Source organism: Pelodiscus sinensis, chromosome 2, assembly GCF_052426305.1.
Source record: "Pelodiscus sinensis isolate ZL-2025 chromosome 2, ASM5242630v1, whole genome shotgun sequence".
Taxonomy (NCBI): Eukaryota; Metazoa; Chordata; order Testudines; family Trionychidae; genus Pelodiscus; species Pelodiscus sinensis.
Genome location: NC_143053.1, coordinates 213,818,767 through 213,837,723, shown reverse-complemented (window position 1 = coordinate 213,837,723; position 18,957 = coordinate 213,818,767). Strand labels below are relative to the sequence as shown.

Genomic DNA, 18,957 nt, shown 5'->3' with positions numbered 1-18,957 from the left:
TATATTGAAATAACTTTTATTATAAAGTCAGAATGGATTCTTATATTGTGGAAAAATACTTGTTTGTTTACCCAGTCCCACAAAATATTACACATTATAATTTGTGACACAGTGCATCACAAACTTGAATATAATGGTTTATTGCCAGCTTCAGAGGACAATTTAAAGGCTTCATTCTTCACTAAGGTTTAATGGGGAGAGTTCAAGAACATCCCATCATACGTCCTATCATTGTAACCTATAATAAATGCCTATGCAAATCTTACAGTTTATTGTGAGTACGCAGAGAACAGTGAGTCTGTAAATTTTTTAGAGATCCAAATTACACATTTATTAAGTAAAATTTGAAAAAAATCCTTAGACTGAAACTTTCCTTTGTTTACTAGCACAATGCACTCCAGTTCTATGTAATTTTAATAAATTACCTGCACTTGTAGTCTAGCATCAACCTCATTTGACATTTACTGGAGCTCTCAGTTGCACTTCTGAGATGTGTCCTGTGTATGTACTGTATACAGCATGTAATTAACGAGATGAGCTTTCTTTCATCCGTTCAGTTAATCTCTGTTTTCTTTTTTTCCTTTGTGCTGCACGGCTGATAACTTCCTTAGGACCCTGCAGTGGGACACAGACCCCTCAGTGCTGCAGCTCCAGTCTGACTCTGAACTTGGGTATATGTCAGCTCTTTTGTTATTCATCTTATTATTTCTTTGCAAGAGTTATGTTGAAAATGCTTCCTGGCTGCACCGCTTTTTTGTGGGTTTTATTTAATATTATTATTGATTTCTTGAATCGAAAACATCATAATTTAAGCTTTCTTTTGTTAGCTTCACCAGTGATATTAAGCTGTGATAGAGGCATTTTAAAAATTAGGAAATAGAAAAAAAAACAATAAAAAATTGACCTGCAGTTTCTGCTATCTGAAAACAATAACAAAAATAACCATTTAATTATGGATGAAATGTTGTTATAGTAGCATCTTAATGAAGATGTAATTAAGGTAGGTAATAATACTAATGTCTTGTTAATATTTGTTAATTCTGATTTTTCATACTGAATTACTTGCAAGATGCTCCCTCATCCCTGTCTTTACCATAGTTAGGGTTAAAGTTGATTCTCTTATCAGTAATAATCACTCCTTTTTTTCCTTTAGAAGCTAATCATGAGCAATTATTTTTGTGTTCTTAGCAAATAAAACTATCACTTTTACAGCCCAAGAGTCATTTTGTTTTCCCATGGAGTCTTTATCAGTTAAAATTTGTTTTAATTATAATTAGGCTGAAATTCTTGCTTTTTTAGAGCTTGGGGCACTTTGCCACATGCTAGTGAAAGAGTTAACTGCTTTGAGTAACTGAAAATAACCACTACTGTTAGGTGGCTGTTATATAAGGATCACATTTATTGAGGCTATGTCTAAACTACAAGGAGTTCCATGAGGAGTAACGGTAGTTCGAATTAGAGATCCTAATTCGAACTACCTACTCCGTGTCGCGTGTAGCCATGGGCACGGAGTTCGGACTAAGGGGGATTTAAAAGTGGTGGCACCCAGTGTCATGATTATGAGGGTTAGCCAGCAGCCTGGGGATTAAGGGGTTAACTACACCTAGCCAGGTGGAGTGACCAATAAGAATGTAGGTGGGACTTTTCAAACTGGGACAAAGGAATTTGGGCCTTTTTCTTTTCTCCCTTTTGTCTCGCTGAGTGAGTTCTCTGCAGCTTCAGAGAGGGACAAGCATGAGTCTCTCTCTCTCTCTCCAAGACACCATTCTTCCTTTTCTGTAAGTAGGGTAAAGTTTAGGCAGTTTCGTTAGGTTTTATTGTTTAAGGATTGGGTATGGGATCTGAGATCTGGCACTGTTTAAAAGATGTTTTGGCTTTTCTTTGTAACTAAGTTCTAGGCCCATGGAGTTTCTCCATGAGTATATTTTGTTACCTCCCTATCTAGTCATTATGGTTGCAACAGGAATATTGTTGTAATAATAAAAGTTCTTTCTTTTCTTTTTATTAACCTGGCAGTGGTTAATTGTGTGCCTTGATTTTTATTTTAGGGGTAAGATTTCCCAAATGATCTTTCCCCTGATTTCTTTATCAACATTTGGGTGGTGGCAGCGGAAGTTTTATTCCCAAGATCTAGGTTTTTAAGATCTTGGGGGAAGTTTTATACCAAAGCCTGGTAGATAAGGCTTTGGGGTACACTTGGGGTACACTTTATCATGCCAGAGTGGGGAAGGAGCCTGACATGGTGGCATAGAGGTGGGATTATTGTTCTTTCGGAAGCTCTGTATTCCTCATTTTATGAAGTATAAGGGTTCTTCCAAAAGAGGAGGTAGATGGCTCAAATGTCAGAAAAGCCTCTTCCAAAAAAAGAATCGGAAAAAGGTATGCAAATTGTGGTTTGCCATAAACACCATGACAGCCAGGGTCTTTCTGTCATGCATGCGCTGTCAGTGCAAAGAACGGAATGCTGGATGATTAGGAGAGTGAATTCACAGAAAGACATATAACACAGCACGTTTTCTATCCATTTCTCAACAACAGCCATTCTTCAGAAGAAGGACAGTTTTAGCAGGAGAAACAGAGTCTCCCCTGAGGGTGCAGAAAATTGAAAAAGTAAATGATACACAATAAATTCTGTAGATAGCATATAAATTGTTCATAAGGCTAAAAAGCCGGAGATAGATTTGTATGTCTTCTGGTTTCTGCAGATGTAGGGATAATATTTTGATGTAAGAGACTAGAGATGTAGCTGCTCAGTCCCTAGTGACATTCCATAACAAAGACTATGAACAGCTTTGAAAATATATGCCTTAAAGATTCTGTAAATTCAAAACCATATAGCGGGCTGTAGACTCAATGAACTTATGGGCATCTAAAAGGAACGATGCATGTGAATGAGAAAGTGACATGGTTGATGGCAGATGTGTGTGCTGCCTTACAGGACGCTTGAGTTCTAGAATAGGACATTTTATCTGGCAGTCGGTGGAGTTCAGGTCCTGAATGGGGTTAATGTATTTGGGATTGACAGCTAAATCAGCTTTTGTCAATAAGCTTTCTTCGTTGGCTGATTCATGGAGTCAAAGGTGAGCCTGTGGAGCTACACTTATTCAGAGGAAGAAACAGTGTCTGATATAACAGTGTGAGACACGTGTGAGCTATAAATCCATGAGCAATGCCTTAATTAAATATGTCTGTGATGAAAAATGCAACAAGCTCTTTCAGAGACATTTTCTAAAATGGACCTCACTTCATGTGCAGTTTATCAGTCTGCAAAGCAGTTGACCAAGTCTTAAGTCACACTTTCACTCCTGCAAAGAGTTATTGAGTGACTTTATGATGTATTATATGTATAAAGTCAAGGCAATATGAGGCCTACTATTTTAGAAGCATAAATTAGTATGTCACTAAAGCTCAATTGAGACCGAAATAAAGAAGTTCTCACCAAACTAAGTGATTGGGCAACTAACTGGCAAATGAAATTTAATGTTGATGTTGTTGTTCATCCATCGTATTCGAAGAGGACCTTGACATCTAACGGGTTATGGACTGTCCATGGTGTGTCCGCAAATGGCTGATAAGACCGATACGGGCACGGAATGTTCTACCACATGTCGGGCAGACATGTGTGGGCACCACTGTTGCAGCTTTTTGCAACTCTGGCTTTACGGACAACCATAGCACAAGAGAAGCGAGCACTCCGAGCAATGTTGATAAATGTAAAGTAATGTACATAGAAAAAATAACCCCAACTATACACACATTGTGATGGGGACTAATTTAGCTACAACTACTCAAGAGAGAGCTCTTGGAGGCATTGTGGATATTTCTCTGAAAACATCCACTCAGTGTGCAGCGACAGTGAAAAAAAACAAATAGAATGTTAGGAATCATTAAAAAAGGGATAGAGAATAAGACAGAAAATATTTTATTGCCTCTATATAAAACCATGGTACACCCACATCTTGAATACTACATGCAGACGTGGTCGCTCATCTCAAAACAGATATGTTGGCATTGGAAAAGGTTCAGAAAAGGACACCAAAAATGATGAGGGGTTTGGAACTGGTCCCTTATGAAGAGAGATTAAAAAGACTTTAACTTTTCATTTTAGAAAAGAGGAGACTAAGAAGGGATATGATAGAGGTCTGTAAAATCATGACTGGTGTAGAAAAAATGAATAAGGAAAAGTTATTTTTTTATTCCTACAATATAAGAACTAGAGGTCACCAAATGAAATTAATAGGCAGAAGGTTTAAAACAAACAAAAGGAAGTTTTTCTTCACTCAGCGCACAGTCCACCTCTGGAACTCCTTGCCATATGATGTGGTGAAGGCTAGGACTTTAACAGGGTTCAAAAAAGAGCTAGATACATTCATGGAGGTTAAGTCCATCAATGGTTATTAGCCAGGATGCGTAGGAATGGTGTCCCTAGCCTCTGTTTCTCTGGGGGTGGGTAACAGGAAAGGGATCATGTGAGGATTACCTGTTGTGTTCCCTCCTTCTGGGGCATCTGGTATTGGCCACTGCCGATGGACAGGATGCTGGGATGGATGGACTGTTGGTCTGACCCAGTGTGGCCATTCTTATGTTCTTAAGTTATATGAGTGACGAAATCTTTGGGATTTCAGTGAAGGAATCATGAGCCTAGATACCTGGCGACTACTTAGCTGAGCCGCAGTAGCCCTAGCTGAAGAGCAAACTATCTGTCGTCCTTATGGAACTCTTATTTCCTTTCATATTACCTTTTTTGATTCCTTAAATACAGACATATATTCTGACAGCTATGGAGAGAGGATGAATAAGCTGTATTTGAACTTTGTTTCCCGAACTGAGATTTTATTACAGGGCACTCAAGTTGATAGAGAACAATAAATTTACTTCCTTGCCTTCCCAGAGATGTTCATATATGCTTCTCTAAGCTTGATTTAGTGATAACAAAATTTGTTTAGTCAAATTATTAGTTGCAAATTATTTCATCTAAGGGTTGGGGTTTTGTTTTGTTTTGTTTTGTTTGTTTTTTTGCCAACTACACTATTTACAGATGACTGTTTCTTTATTCATCCATTTATACAGATAATTGAATAATATTCAGGAAACAAATTGACAATTTTTCACCTCAGTTGGTTGCAGAATGCATTCTATGTAACTGAACATTTTCATTGTTAGACTTATTGTCTCTGTTATTTCAAGAACCAGCAACTCTACTTCCTGGTTTTCTTGCTTATTTCCATGTAGTTTATTTATGCTTAGGGAAATGGGGAAAGCAAGATAATCCACGCTTCTACACCGGCTCTCTGTTCCTGGTGACTCCCCTAGCATTTTACAGTACCATTTCAATAAAACTATGAGTGCCGGATTCCCGTGGCCTCAAATTGTCCGGCAAATCTCCTTTAAAAAGGGTACTCATTAGGAGGGCAATAATCAGTCTTTATTCTGTGTCTCTCCAGCTCCATACAGGAGATGGAGAGATGCACTTTCTCTCTCAATGCCGTTGGTTCCTGTCCCCACCACCGGGTGGATTGTAGCATCTATAGGTGCGTACAGAGTTGCCATCCATCCTCTGTGCACAGGTCTACTGAACGCATGAATAGACCTGCTGAACACAGAAGCTCTTGCCCTTCCTATTACAGTTCCTCCCCACAAAGTACACGAAATATGTAGCACTCAGTTCATTACATTTGATTCTATTCTGTCTACTAGTTCTCAGGTTAATTTCCTTTAGTGCAAAGTCAGGTTTTTTTTATTAATGCTTCCCAATAAACTACCCAGATCTAGTTTATTAGTTTTCATTTGAGCTGACACTAAAACTTTTTCATCCTTTGAACGCTTAACTGCAGTATTTTCATTTTAAACTGCTACATACAAACTTGACTAAACTTGTGATCTCACATTAAATCTTAGGCGCAGGCTGCACAAGCTAGGGGTGTCAAAGATTACCCAGGTTGATTTCTTACCCCGGGAAGTGGTGTCCTACTCCAAAGAGACTCAGACGCCTCTTGCTACTCATCAGTCTGAAGGTAAAATATTTCCTATTTCCAAATTTGTCAAGAATATTTTGTAGCATAGATACAAATAATATAAGCTAGTTTGTTTTGGGGTTTATTAAATGAGGGAGAATGGCTAGAGTGTTGTTATTTCTATTTATCATGTTTCCTGTTTGATAGATTGTCATTGAGAGTAATTATAAAAATGAGTTTAAATACAGCTGGAATAAAAAAAAACTTTTACAACAGTGTTCTTTCAGTGGTATCGTAAGAGCATATTTTCAAAGAAATTGTTGTGTGTCTAGTTAAGAGATTGCTTCATGCTGTTTTCTTGCTTTCTCAAAAAATGTAAGCTTCTATGAAGAGATAATATTTGAATATTACTTTAATATACTGGCTTAGTGTAATGATGTCTTCTCTAGTGGATGGTTCCAGCAGGATTAGACCCTGCAGTTTACAGCTCTTCAAGGAATGGGGTCTTCTCACTTTGGCTGCTGATGACCATGACATCTGTACACATGGGGTTGTTGTTTGTGATGTTACATTTTGCCATCAATGAAGATATAAAATGAATAATTGGCATGCTAGTACTGAGCTGAGCATTTGCTGTTACTTAGTACTTCATTGGACCATGCTAGTGTCATAGGCACAGTTTGTAGTTTGATTTCTCTATTTGGGGGTTGGGACAGCTCTAATTAGGTCAGTGGAGCCATATATGAGTGGGGGTGGGGGCAAGTTCTGTGCCTGCCTATACTTGCAGTTTGGGGGAACGAGGCTTTCTGCAATCTCCCTCAAACTATGAAATTTGTTCTCTCTTTAAACCAGAAGTAAAGTCTACAAGTTAGATTTATTCCTCTTCTATTCTGTAGTGAAATCTACTCTCTTACTGGAGATACATGCAGTTTTTTTAGGCTTATAATAGGCATCTGGGTCTGAAGTCTATTACAGAAAGAAAGCTTCTCAGAAAGAGAAAGGGAAGTTGAACTTTTGGCACAAGAGATTTTCTGACCTTCAATTAATATCGTCTTGTAGAAAAACAAGCTATTATTCTCCTGTTATAAACTCCTCAATCTTTAGCACTAAGTCAGCACCTTGTCACTGTACCTGGGATGAACAACTCTGTCCCAAAGCCATTGTGAGCAGCTGAAACACCGCTGGAAAAATGCCAGAGTTTTGGGGGCTAAAATCAAGCGCAAACGCAAACTTTCCCCTGTGTATCAACATGATATGCTATTGCTATTTCACCCAGTCATAAACATCCAAACTTAGCCCCCCCTTTGTTTAATCAAATCAACAAAGATTATTCCTCTCTACCAGACTATACTGGATTTGAGGAGACTAAAAAAATTGTAATAAAAGATTTTGTAGACACCGAATTTCACAATTGCATCCCCATCCCTGGATAGCCAGAGTCCCAACGTTATTTTTAATTATTCATAAAAATATATTTCAAAAGCATAGGAACAGCACCCTCTGGCGGTACAATGATAAACTGACATGATCTATCAGTGATTAATTCTCTTTTCAGAAAAAAATGGCTATTTTGGCTATGTCTACACTACAGAGTTTTTCTGGGATATTAGAGGTATCCTGGAAAAACTGCCGCATCCAGGGAACATGTCTTCTCTTCTGACATTTGGCCCAGTGTCGTTTGGCCAAATGTTGGAAAAGCCTCTTTGAAAAAAGAAGTAGAAAAAGCTATGCAAATTGAGGTTCACAATTTGCATAGCTTTTTCCAGAAGAGCAGTGTAGTGTAGACAGCCTTCGTGTAGTTATTTTGAAATGCACATGGAAAACATTGGGAGCACTACTCTACAGTGAGTATTTTTAACAATATATTCTTCATCAGAACTTATGACCTATGCAAAATAATAAGAGGAGAGCCCTAGAAACCATACTCTGAAATGCAATATAGAAAAAGGGAATATAATTACATGATTTATAGAGAACAGACCATCAGCTACTACCTTAGGCTATGTCTATACTGCAGTGCTATTTCAGGATACCGGAGGTTTCCCAAAATAGCTATCCTAGGGTATGTCTACACTAACCTCCTAGTTCGAACTAGGAGGGTAATGTAGGCATACCGCACTTGCAAATGAAGCCCGGGATTTGAATTTCCCAGGCTTCATTTGCATAAGCGGGGAGCCGCCATTTTTAAATCCCCGCTGCTTCGAACTCCGTGCAGCGCAGCTACACGGGGCTCGAACTAGGTAGTTCGGACTAGGTGCCTATTCCGAACTACCGTTACTCCTCGTGAAATGAGGTGTACCGGTAGTTCGGAATAGGCACCCTAGTCCGAACTACCTAGTTCGAGCCCCGTGTAGCCGCGCTGCACGGGGTTCGAAGCAGTGGGGATTTAAAAATGGCGGCTCCCCGCTTATGCAAATGAAGCCCGGGAAATTCAAATCCCGGGCTTCATTTGCAAGTGCGGTATGCCTACATTACCCTGCTAGTTCGAACTAGCGGGGTAGTTTAGACATACCCCTAGGTTTTAACAGCAAGCCTGTTATTTCAAAATATAATGTGCTTGCTATTCTGACATCTGTAAGCCTCATTCCATGAGGAGTAAGGAACATTTTGGAATAGCGATTTATTTCGAAGTAAGTGCTGTGTAGACAGCATCAAATTATGAAAAAAGCTATTTCAAAATTGATTCGAAATAGGTACACAATTTGCATAGCTCAAGTTGTGTAGCTTATTGCAAGCCACCGGTGCAGTGTAGTTGCACCCCCCATGGTAGGACCACATAAAAAGAGGTTGTAGATGCTGTTCCAGTAAGTCAATGGGATTTGTGATTGTAGCCTAAATACACGTGCAGAGTGAAATTTGCAGTAAACCACACTTGCTGTCAATCTCCTGGGCTAAGCTATGTCTACTACATTCTCAGTGATTCAGGAATAATTTATTTTTGCTTCTGTTAAAGCCACCTCCATCAACTAGATAACCAGCCGGTCTATTGATGATTCTTATCACAATAGCAAAGATTGAATTAAGTTAATAGCAAGTTATGACCAATCATGATTTTTTAGCCTGTATTTATGTAGAAAAATTGCTGTTCTATTGGTAGATACTTTTGTTGTTAAGGGTCTGTGGTCTGCCTTTGGAACTTGTCAGGTGGCAGTGGTACAATTGGCACTGAAGTAATGAATTCTGTTGATGGCAAAATTAATAAGTGTCGGACCATAGTCACTTAGCAGATGGTCATGGGTCTCTGGGTTTGGAGGGAAGAGGTTGAAGGGATAAAATTTCCCAGATTCTCTGAAAGTTATTTTAGTAACAAAACCTTGCTTCAAACAGAGAAGGAAATGTTAGCCATGCACTGTCTACTTCTGTGTTTATCTGTTATCACTGCAGTGTCTTCTGGGTAAAAAGATGGTGAAAAGATTGGAGAATTTATGGAGTATCAGTAAATCTCAGGAAATTGACTGCTGGGAGCTGGCTTAATAGACGGTCAATTGGCTTGGATCCTCTAGCCTCACAGTAAAACTCTGGGGAGGATAAGTCTGCAAGGATCCCTTCAGAGTTCATTCCTGATTGTTCCATTGTGGGAGAACAGCAGGGAGTGGGGAATGGTTTGACTCCTGAAAAAAAAAAAGGTTACAGGGACTGCCAGCAAACCTAGCAGGATCTGGAGTGATCTATTGAAGAGCAGGACACAAAGGTGACTTGCAGCTAGCTAGTTAGCTTCAGAGCTCTGGTTTTCACCACTTGTCACCAGGTGTCCCAGGTGTCTCATTTGGTTTAACGTTTTGAACTGAATTTGCTGTCTAAGGGTGCAAATTGATCTCTATGGGGGGGAGGTGGAACAGGATTACTTCCCCCCAGGATAGACTGAACTAGTTCTTTGATGGAGGAGGAGAGCTGGGGGAGAGGAAGGTGGGAGGGTGGAGCTGCCCTCAGGGATGTCCCCCTCTGAGAAAGACACTGCATTTTGGGGGCAGCACTCTTGTGCCACTTTAACTCTGCCCATGGACTCAAGGTTTCTGCCCGGGTTGTGATTTCAACTTCCCCATGTTCCCCCCAGCCTTAGCCTGAGAGTAAGCTCAGGATTTCAGCCCTGTGCTGCTCCCTGTGCCTCAGCCCCCATGAGGGACGGGTCGCTGGTGCACAGAGTAGTGGGTTTCAGCAGTGGGGTTCTGTGGCCCCCTGAAAGAGCTTGTGGACCCCTAGCTGAGAACCACTGGAATAGCTGATATTCTTGAATACACACATTTTATTTACACCATGTTTAAGTTATATATGTTATGGGAAGGGTAGAAGGATGTTAGAATAAAAACCCTGGACCCACGCGGACATCCAAAATGTCTAGCACCGGCCCATCCCTAATTATTGATTTCCGCAGCAAAATTATACAATAGAACAATTCAGTGTTTTATGGGGGATGGGTTATACACTTGTACCAGATATGTACAGACTACAGAACTTGCTTATACTCACCAGATGTGTTCCTTTAAGACAGGGGTGGGGAACTTCAGGCTCTGTGGCCAGATGCTGCCCTGAGCTTGCCTGGATCTGGCCCCTGAGGCTCAGGGACCTACCCAATATTGGGGAGCCTGTGCTAGCGCTCCAACCCTCACTGCCCTACTAAGAGGCTAAAACACACAAAAGCTAAAAGCCTGGGGCCCTCTAGGCTATGGTGTGGGACAGGAATATGGAGAGTGTCTTTCTCCTCAGTCAGGGGCCACATTAGTGATGGGGCTTTTTTTGTTTTGTTTTTTTGTTTTTTGTTTGCATCTCACTTGTGTGTAGCCCCCAACTGATTTTTTGTGGGCCAGTGGCCCCCAACCCAAAAAAGGTCCCCCACCCCTGCTTTTTTTTATTTAAATACAGTATTTCAGACAGTGCCACCTAATGACTGAACAGTATAATACAGTTTAGTATTCCATTACGTCTCCCCTTTAAGTTCTTCATTCCTGCCATTCACAATATTTACACTATCACAGTGTCTTTTAAGTTCAGTACATATTAGTCTGAGTGTCCATGAATCATACTGGTTTTCTAATTACATGACCCAAATGCCTGACAACTTGGTCATCTGGCTGTCCATTGGTTGCACCAACAGTCTGTGTCAGTTTAGAATCCTCGGGTAAGTCTAGACTACATGCCTCTGGCGACAGAGGCATGTAGATTAGACTACCCGGCATAGGAAAATGAAACAACGATTTAAATAATCACTGCTTCATTTAAATTTACATGGCTGCCGTGCTGAGCCAATCAGCTGTTTGTCGGCTCAGCGCGGTAGTCTGGACGCTCCGCGGTCGACATCAAAGGCATTTGTCGACCTCCCAGGTATGCCTCATCCCAGGGTTTATTAATTTAGAAGATACACACAATAAACAGGCATGCAGACAAGCTCTGATGTGCACACATGTCTGATTGGCTAGCCTGTTCGTGATGTTTAGTTAATCTTTGATGTCCTTCATGGATGAGGTTTAAGATGTCTACTCTCATTTCATTTGGAATTACAGTGAAATGGCCTTTAATCATGAGTCTATTTGACTCAGTTATCCATGCACCACAAAATAGTCTCTTGTTTCTGTCTTAGTGTCCTTTAAATACTTGGGTCAGCTACCCAATATAACTTTTCTGACATTGCTCTGTATGGCTACGTCTACACTGGCAGCTTCTTGCACAAGAACTGTTTTGCAGAAGAGTTCTTGTGCAAAAAGTCTTCCACGAGAGTGTGTCTACACTGGCATGTGCTTTTGTGCAAGAGATGTGTTTTTGCGCAAGAGCATCCATGGCAGCGTGGATGCTCTCTTGCGCAAGAAAGCTGTGATGGCCATTTTAACCATGGGGCTTCTTGTGCAAGAAATTCATGTTTCCTGTCTACACTGCCCTCTTGTGGAAGAGCTTTTGCGCAAGAGGACTTATTCCTCCTGGGGAGAGGAATAACTCTTCCGGAAGAAGCCCTGTTTTACAACACTATACTGTAAATTTACTTGCGCAAGAACGCTCATGCAGTGTAGACAGCAGGCAAGTTTTTGCGGAAGAACAGCTGTTCTTGCACAAGAAGCTGCCAGTGTAGACATAGCCTATGTGTTCATAATATCCATGTATATCTTTAAATCAACGTTGGGTTCACAGAGTTATGCTCTGTGACATCTGTTACCACCAGATTTTCCCCAGGAGCATTCTTAGCAATTGGGTTTAATTGCATTAGCCTCAGCAATAGAGACTAACATCTCAGCTGTGTTTGAAATAGGTCCTTTCCATTGATGAGGGTTACAAACGCTATATGAGCTGGTATAATTGTAAACACATTCCGTCCACACAAATATCTGCTGAAGTTCTCACATGCCCATATGACACTCCTTTTCAATCTGTGCACATTGTTTTCCTCTTTTCTCTGTGATGGCACGTCTACTCTGTAGCATTATTTCTAATGTTATTTTGAAATAACAAGGTGAGCATCTACACGGCAAGCCCATTACTTCAAAATAATTTTGAAATAACAGGCTTGTTATTTTGAATTCTGTAAACCCCATTTCATGAGGAATAACACCTTTTTCAGAATAGGCATATTCATCAGAACTCTATAGTTTCCCTTCTCCTGCAGCCTTTAAAGCTGCAGCCACGGGGTGAAAGGGCTTGTGGCACAAGGAAAGCCCTGCTAGCCCTGTGACACACACCATCAGCCTTCAGAGCTTTCGCTGCCTCCATGAGTGACCCCCATGCTCCCACCGAGCCCTGCACGGCTGCAAGGGAGCCGGCAGCCTGCTCCCTAGCCCCTGGCTGGGGCAAAAGAGGAGGGCCCGTTCTTGGTGGTGGGACTTCCCAAGACAGGCACCAGTCCCCACCCAGTTCCTGAGCCCCACCTCCCCCTTCCTTCCACTTCCATCTCCCGGTTCTTCCCCTCTTCCAGGTTTTTTCCCCAGTCCCTCCCCAATTATATTTACTCCAAATAAAAATAAAAGAGAGTTTATTGTTCTGATACAAAAAGTCTTGTTTAATCAGCAGGGGAGAGGGCAGGGGGTGGAAGCGGAAAAAGGGAGAGAAAAGGCACACTGGGGTACTGCAGAAGCCCCTTGTGGGGAGGCCTGGAAGAGAGTCTCACAGGTGCCATTGTCTGAAACTCTACCTCAGGGCCTCTCGGATGCACACAGTCCCCTGATGGACTTGCCGGATGGCTCCTGAAAGGCCCCTTATGAGCTGCTCGGCCTGTTGCCAGGAACATCTCCCACTTATTTTCACATATATTGTGCAGGATGCACCAGTCCGGCACCACTTGGGGGAGGTTCCGCTCGCCGAGGTCCAGCTGGCTGAGGAGACAACAGAACCTCTCTTTCAGGTGGCCAAGGGTGCCCTTCACAACAACACAGGCCCTGCTGAGCCTGCTGTTGAAATGTTCCTTGCTTTGGTCAAGATGTCCAGTGTAGGGGTTCATAAACTGGGGAACAAAGGGTAGGCTGCATCTCCCACAATGCACATGGGCATGTCCACGTCCCCTTCCCTGATGGTGCAGTCAGGGGAAAAAGTGCCAGCTTGCATCTTCTGGTACAGGCTGGAGTAATGGAAGATGCAGGTGTCGTGTGCCTTCCCCGACCACCCAACACTGACGTCTGTGAACAGACCTGGGTGGTCCATGAAGACCATGGAAAAGTACTTTTTCTGGTTGATGTACTTAGATGCCCAGTGGTCAGGGGCCCAAGTGGGGATGTGGGTGACCTCAGTGCCCCCCCCCCCCACAGTTGGGAAAACCCATGATGGCAAAGCTGGTGAGGAGGGGGCCCACGTTGCCCAGGATGATGACTCTGCGCAGCAGGGTGGTGTTGTTGGCCCTCACTACCTGTAGAAGGAGACTAACAGAGAATCACAGGGTTTGCCAGCACCCTCAGGAGTTCTCTGAGCCCAACCCTCCCTTCCCACACCCCAGGACTAACCCCAACTTACCCCATTCTCCAGCAGGACTTTGCGAAGGCAGGACTGACAATCCCCCCCTTCCCTAGGGAACCCCATTCCAGTAGTTCACCACCCTCCTGAGACAATAGCAAGAGAGTCAAACCTATATGAGCATGGTCCCAACAGTCAATGTCTCCACACCAAACTGGTTCCTGACAGAGCGGTAGCTGTCCAGCATGGCGAGCTTCCACAGGGCGATGATGACCTACTTCTGGAGAGGGATGGTGTGTCTCATGTGGGTGTGTCATCATGAGAGGGCAGGTGCGAGCCATTCACACAGCCATTGTGCTTTAACCACACCTCTCTTAGGACATAGGCTTGCATCTGTACTGACCATTGCTGGTTAGTTCATGTTGTAGTATTTGGGAACTGGAGCTGTTGAGATAATTTTACCTTTTTGAATGTGATTTCTTGCTGTGGACATATTGGATCCTTGTTGTCTGTAATAGGAGTCAACTCCCTGTCTACTTTGGCAGGGTATACACCTGCAAAATGTCCATATTTCATGCATGTATTACATTATGCATCTGGGGCCGGACATGCCTCCCTCTTGCCTCAAGTGTTTGTTTATAGCTTCTAAGATATCTTTAGGGTTTTTAAGTTGTTCCTGTCTTTGTTCTAATTCTGTTTTGCCTCTGTAAAACTGTGGTTTAGGATTCAATCTTTCCTCGTTTTTAGCTACTGCAAAAGACTTTTATCTGTTAACTCCATAACCAGCTTGTCTCTGGTGGCATCATATTTTGCATTCCCCAAATCCGAGTTTTCAGCCAGCGTCTGCAGAATTGTTATAAAATGTTCAACATTTTCCCCTGCTTATTAAATTCTCTGGTGAAACATGCTCCTTTATAAACCACATTTTTCTGATGTATAAAGTATGAATCAAACAATTCCAGAACCCTTTCAAAGTCACTTTGTAACCAGTGTTCCCTCTAAGTTGCCTGGCTGCACAACTTCACAGGTGATTAATCAGCCCTGCCCAGTTAGCCAGCTCCTTTGGAGGGAAAGGGGGCTGAGCTTTGGACTGGGCGGGGCTGATTAATTACTGTGAAGCTATGCTGATGTGCAGCTTAGAGGGAACTCTGTATGTAACTGTCTTCATTAAAGTCAAAAGATTTAAATACATGTTTTGCCTGCTTCCTCATTGCATAAATTAAAGAAGATACCTGAACATCTACAGTTACTGTGGAGAGTTTCAGAGAGGTCTTTGAGTTTGTTTGTTTCAGAAAAACAACAAGGAGTCTGGTGGCACTTTAAAGACTAACAAATTTATTAGGAAATGTATTAGGGTACTAGAGGAAAAGCTTTCATGAGTTACAACTCACTTCCTTGGATGAGAAAGAAAGAAAATAAGAAGGAAAGAAAGATGGGAGTGTCACATTTTTCTTTCTTTCTTTCTTTCTTTCTTTCTTTCTTTCTTTCTTTCTTTCTTTCTTTCTTTCTTTCTTTCTTTCTTTCTTTCTTTCTTTCTTTCTTTCTTTCTTTCTTTCTTTCTTTCTTTCTTTCTCATCCGAGGAAGTTAGTTGTTGCTCACAAAAGCTTATGCTCTAAGGGTGTGTCTAGACTACAGAGTTTTGTCGACAAAAGTGGACTTTTGTCAACAAAACTATACCTGCGTCTACACTACCGCTGAGTTCTGTCGACATAACGTCGACAGAACTCAGCAGTTTTGTCGACGCTGGTAAACCTCATTTTACGAGGCATAACACCTTCTGTCGACAGAATGCTGTCGACAGAAGGAGTTATTGCATATAGGGTTGTGTCTAGACTACAGGGTTTTGTCGACAAAGCAGCTTGCTTTGTCGACAGAACTGAATGTAGTCTAGACGCTCTTTGTCGACAGAAGCTTTGTCGACAGTATCTGTCGACAAAACTTCTGTCGACAAAACCCTGTAGTCTAGACGTACCCTAATACTCTAATAAATTCCCCAATAAATTTGTTAGTCTTCAGCATGCCACTGGATGCCTTGTTTTTTTTTTTTTGAAGAGTTTGTTTCCACTTTGAAATCTTGCAAAATACTGTTTCCAGTCTGTCCATTGGAAAAATTTGTCAATGCTGAAGTTCTCTGGGATATCAAAGAGCAGCATGTTGATGAGATCAGGTAACTTTTGTTGCTGTTTTCCTTCTGTGTCTGTCCATAGTTTATTCCTGTACTGTTTTATTATCGGATATGAACTGGCTACAGAGCTTCCTTTTGCACACCAGATTTGTTCAGCATACCATCCTTTAATGCTTTGTCAGGTATTACCTCACCCATCTTGTCTCTACAATATCCTGGGATCAACACAGGCTGCATACAATGGATTAAATAAAGTATTTATACACAGTGCCACCTGGTGGCAAAATAGAATAATGCAGGTTAGAATTCTGTTATTGGGGCCAAATGTTGTATTTGTCTCTGATGCATCCCACAGTAAACACTGTCACTGAAAATATCAGATTGGATAGATCATTGATATGAATCAACAGGGCATTTCTTGTGAAAGAGCCTCAGATGATGTAATTTATCCATGACAATGTGTAGATCAGCTAAGCGGTTTGCATCTTTATGTTCTAGCTGTGTGTGTATGCTTTTCAACAAAATTGCTGAATTAGTTAACTCAGCAATATTTTTAAAGTTCTTTATAATCCTACATAGGGAACAAGTCAATAACTCTGCCATTTAGAAGTTCGTCATAGTTGACATAGTTTAGTAACAACTGGCAAGTTCAAATTCCCATTACAATCAATGGAAAGACTCCCATGAACCTCAGTGGGAGCTGGATTGGGCCCCAGAGGAAATGCTTGCTATGAGTCTAAATAGCTGAAATCTCTCATAATGTTGTCATGTGAAGCGGTTTTATACATTCTACAATCCTTTTGTTTGAATTTGATTAAACATAAAAGGCTTTTGCCAGGCCTTCTAGCTTTGGAAAACAAAGGGGCTTGCATAACAGCTTGCATAACCCCATACCATCCTTCTTTCTCCCTACTTAATGGCCTGGCCCAGATCCTCAGATATTTAGGGTAGGTATCTATTTAGGTATCTAAACCATGGATTTCAATGGGAGTTAGGCACCTAAATACATCGAAGGGAATACACATGGGCTACCTGTACACTGCAGGCTTCTTGCCCAAGAACTTTTTGTGCAAGAGCTCTTGCGCAAAAAGTTCTTGCGCAATAGTGCATCCTCACTGCCATGTGCTTTTGTGCAAGAGATGTGCTTTTGGGCAAGAGCATCCATGGCAGTGTGGACGTGCTCTGGCACAAGAAAGCTCTGATGGCCATTTTAGCCATAGGGGTTTCTTACACAAGAAAACCCTGTTGCCTGTCAACACATTCCTTTTTGTGCAAGAGCTCTTGCGCAAAATGGCTTATTCCTCGTAGAAAGAGTAATAACTCTTGTGAAAAAAGCCCTGTGTTCTATGATTTACTGTACTTTTTCTTGCACAAGAACGTTCTTGTAGTGTGGATGCTATGCAAGTTGCGCAAAAACACGTGTTTTTGCGCAAAAACTTTGCAGTGTAGACATAGCCTTAGGCATGATAATGAATTGTCCTATTGTCTACTTAAGTATGTAATGTTAGGTAGCTGTGAGTTTGCAGGATCAGGGCCGATGTATATAATCCTCAATTGGTGCATCCCATTTACCAATAGACTGCAAGGTCTGTAGTGGAGGGAAGCTGTGTCTACCTGTATGCTTTGTAATTCTGTATCACATTTATTACTTCAGTATCTGTAAGACACTTAGCACATAAAATAAATAAATAATGGCAATAAATAGTTTTATTTCAATATGTTTCTCTTAAGAAAAAATACTGGGTTTGATCCCCTATAGTAATGAGGTCAGTTAAGTATGTTAGCTGTTCAACAACATCTATCAATTAATTGAACTATAGGAATTACAACTGTGCTCTGAGATTGGGCCCATCTTGCAATAATTTATAAATGTTACAAATTAAAAGTAATATATTTACTTATTCTTTAACTTTTTCAAAATGCCCCTCTATGAGGAAATGTGTTTGCATTGTTATTAGTTTTGACAAACTGGATTGTGTGCCTTTGTTGAATGGTTCTCCCTGCCCCCAAGCCCACTGAGAGACAAAGAATTTGTAATGAATTTAATTAAAACTTTATGTGGTTTATGGTGCTCACTTCCAGCTGTTGTACCATTTTCCCCCAGTAAATGAAGTTTTCTCTAATGCATAATGATGTGTTTTACATGAGAGATGTTTGAATCCTCTTCCTAGTAGCCTTGGGGTAGTTTCCATGGTATGAAACAGTGGCAAAATATATCATTTCTTAACCTTAAAATAAAGTGAGTTATGTTTGTTTATGTTTAAGTGACATATGGCTCAATGCAGATATATTTACTAAAGCGGCTTAAAAAACAGACTAGATTTCAGCAATGGCCATTACAGGACAGATCCTCAAAGGTGTTGAAAACAATGGGAATTAGGATCTAATTTCTTTTTGGGATCTGGCTCTTTAGGCTAGATTGTACAACCCATGTTCATGAGCACTTATCCACACCAATAACAAGAAAGACCCTGAGTAGTTGCTCATCATTGGTAGTAAAGGGTTCATTATTTGGACCCCTGTTGCTACTGATTGCCCCAGCTCTCCCTCCCTCTCCCCGACAATTAAAATCTAGCACCTTGATTGGAGATTTCTTGCATACCCAATTTTTTTACTGTTGTAGAATACTATATTTTTGTCTTATTATGAAAAGAACAAATCCTAAATTTCTTTCTCTGGATCCAATTGCATTCTCAGGTACAAATATGGAACAATTCAGAAGAGGCTGGAAGAAGGGAAATATTTCTGAGAGTTAAGCTAGACTGTAAGATCTTCAGGGCAGAGATTTCCTTTTGCTGTTTCTATAGCACCTCAGCCCTGATTTAGCAAATTACTTTTTCCCATGCTTAACTAATGGGCTGTAAGCATGTACTTCTGCATTATCTATCATTTGCATTGTGGTAGCTCTGAGGAGCCTCAGTATGGATTAGGACCCCATCGTGCTACACTCTGTACAAACACAAAAGAAAAAGATGTCCCTGCCCCAATGAGATTCCAAGGGTTGGACTTCAGTA

At 41.2% G+C, this 18,957-nt stretch overlaps 1 protein-coding gene across 2 annotated transcripts in view; it reads left to right on the top strand.

The window, feature by feature from the left end:
- DYNC1I1 (dynein cytoplasmic 1 intermediate chain 1) overlaps positions 1-18,957 on the top strand; it is a 281,312-nt gene that overhangs the window by 45,138 nt on the left and 217,217 nt on the right. For both annotated transcript variants that reach the window (XM_006114494.4, XM_006114493.4), the window contains exons 5-6: positions 612-671; positions 5,899-6,014. In XM_006114494.4, coding sequence (XP_006114556.1) covers positions 612-671; positions 5,899-6,014 — 176 coding nt within the window. The remainder of the gene's footprint in view (positions 1-611; positions 672-5,898; positions 6,015-18,957) is intronic.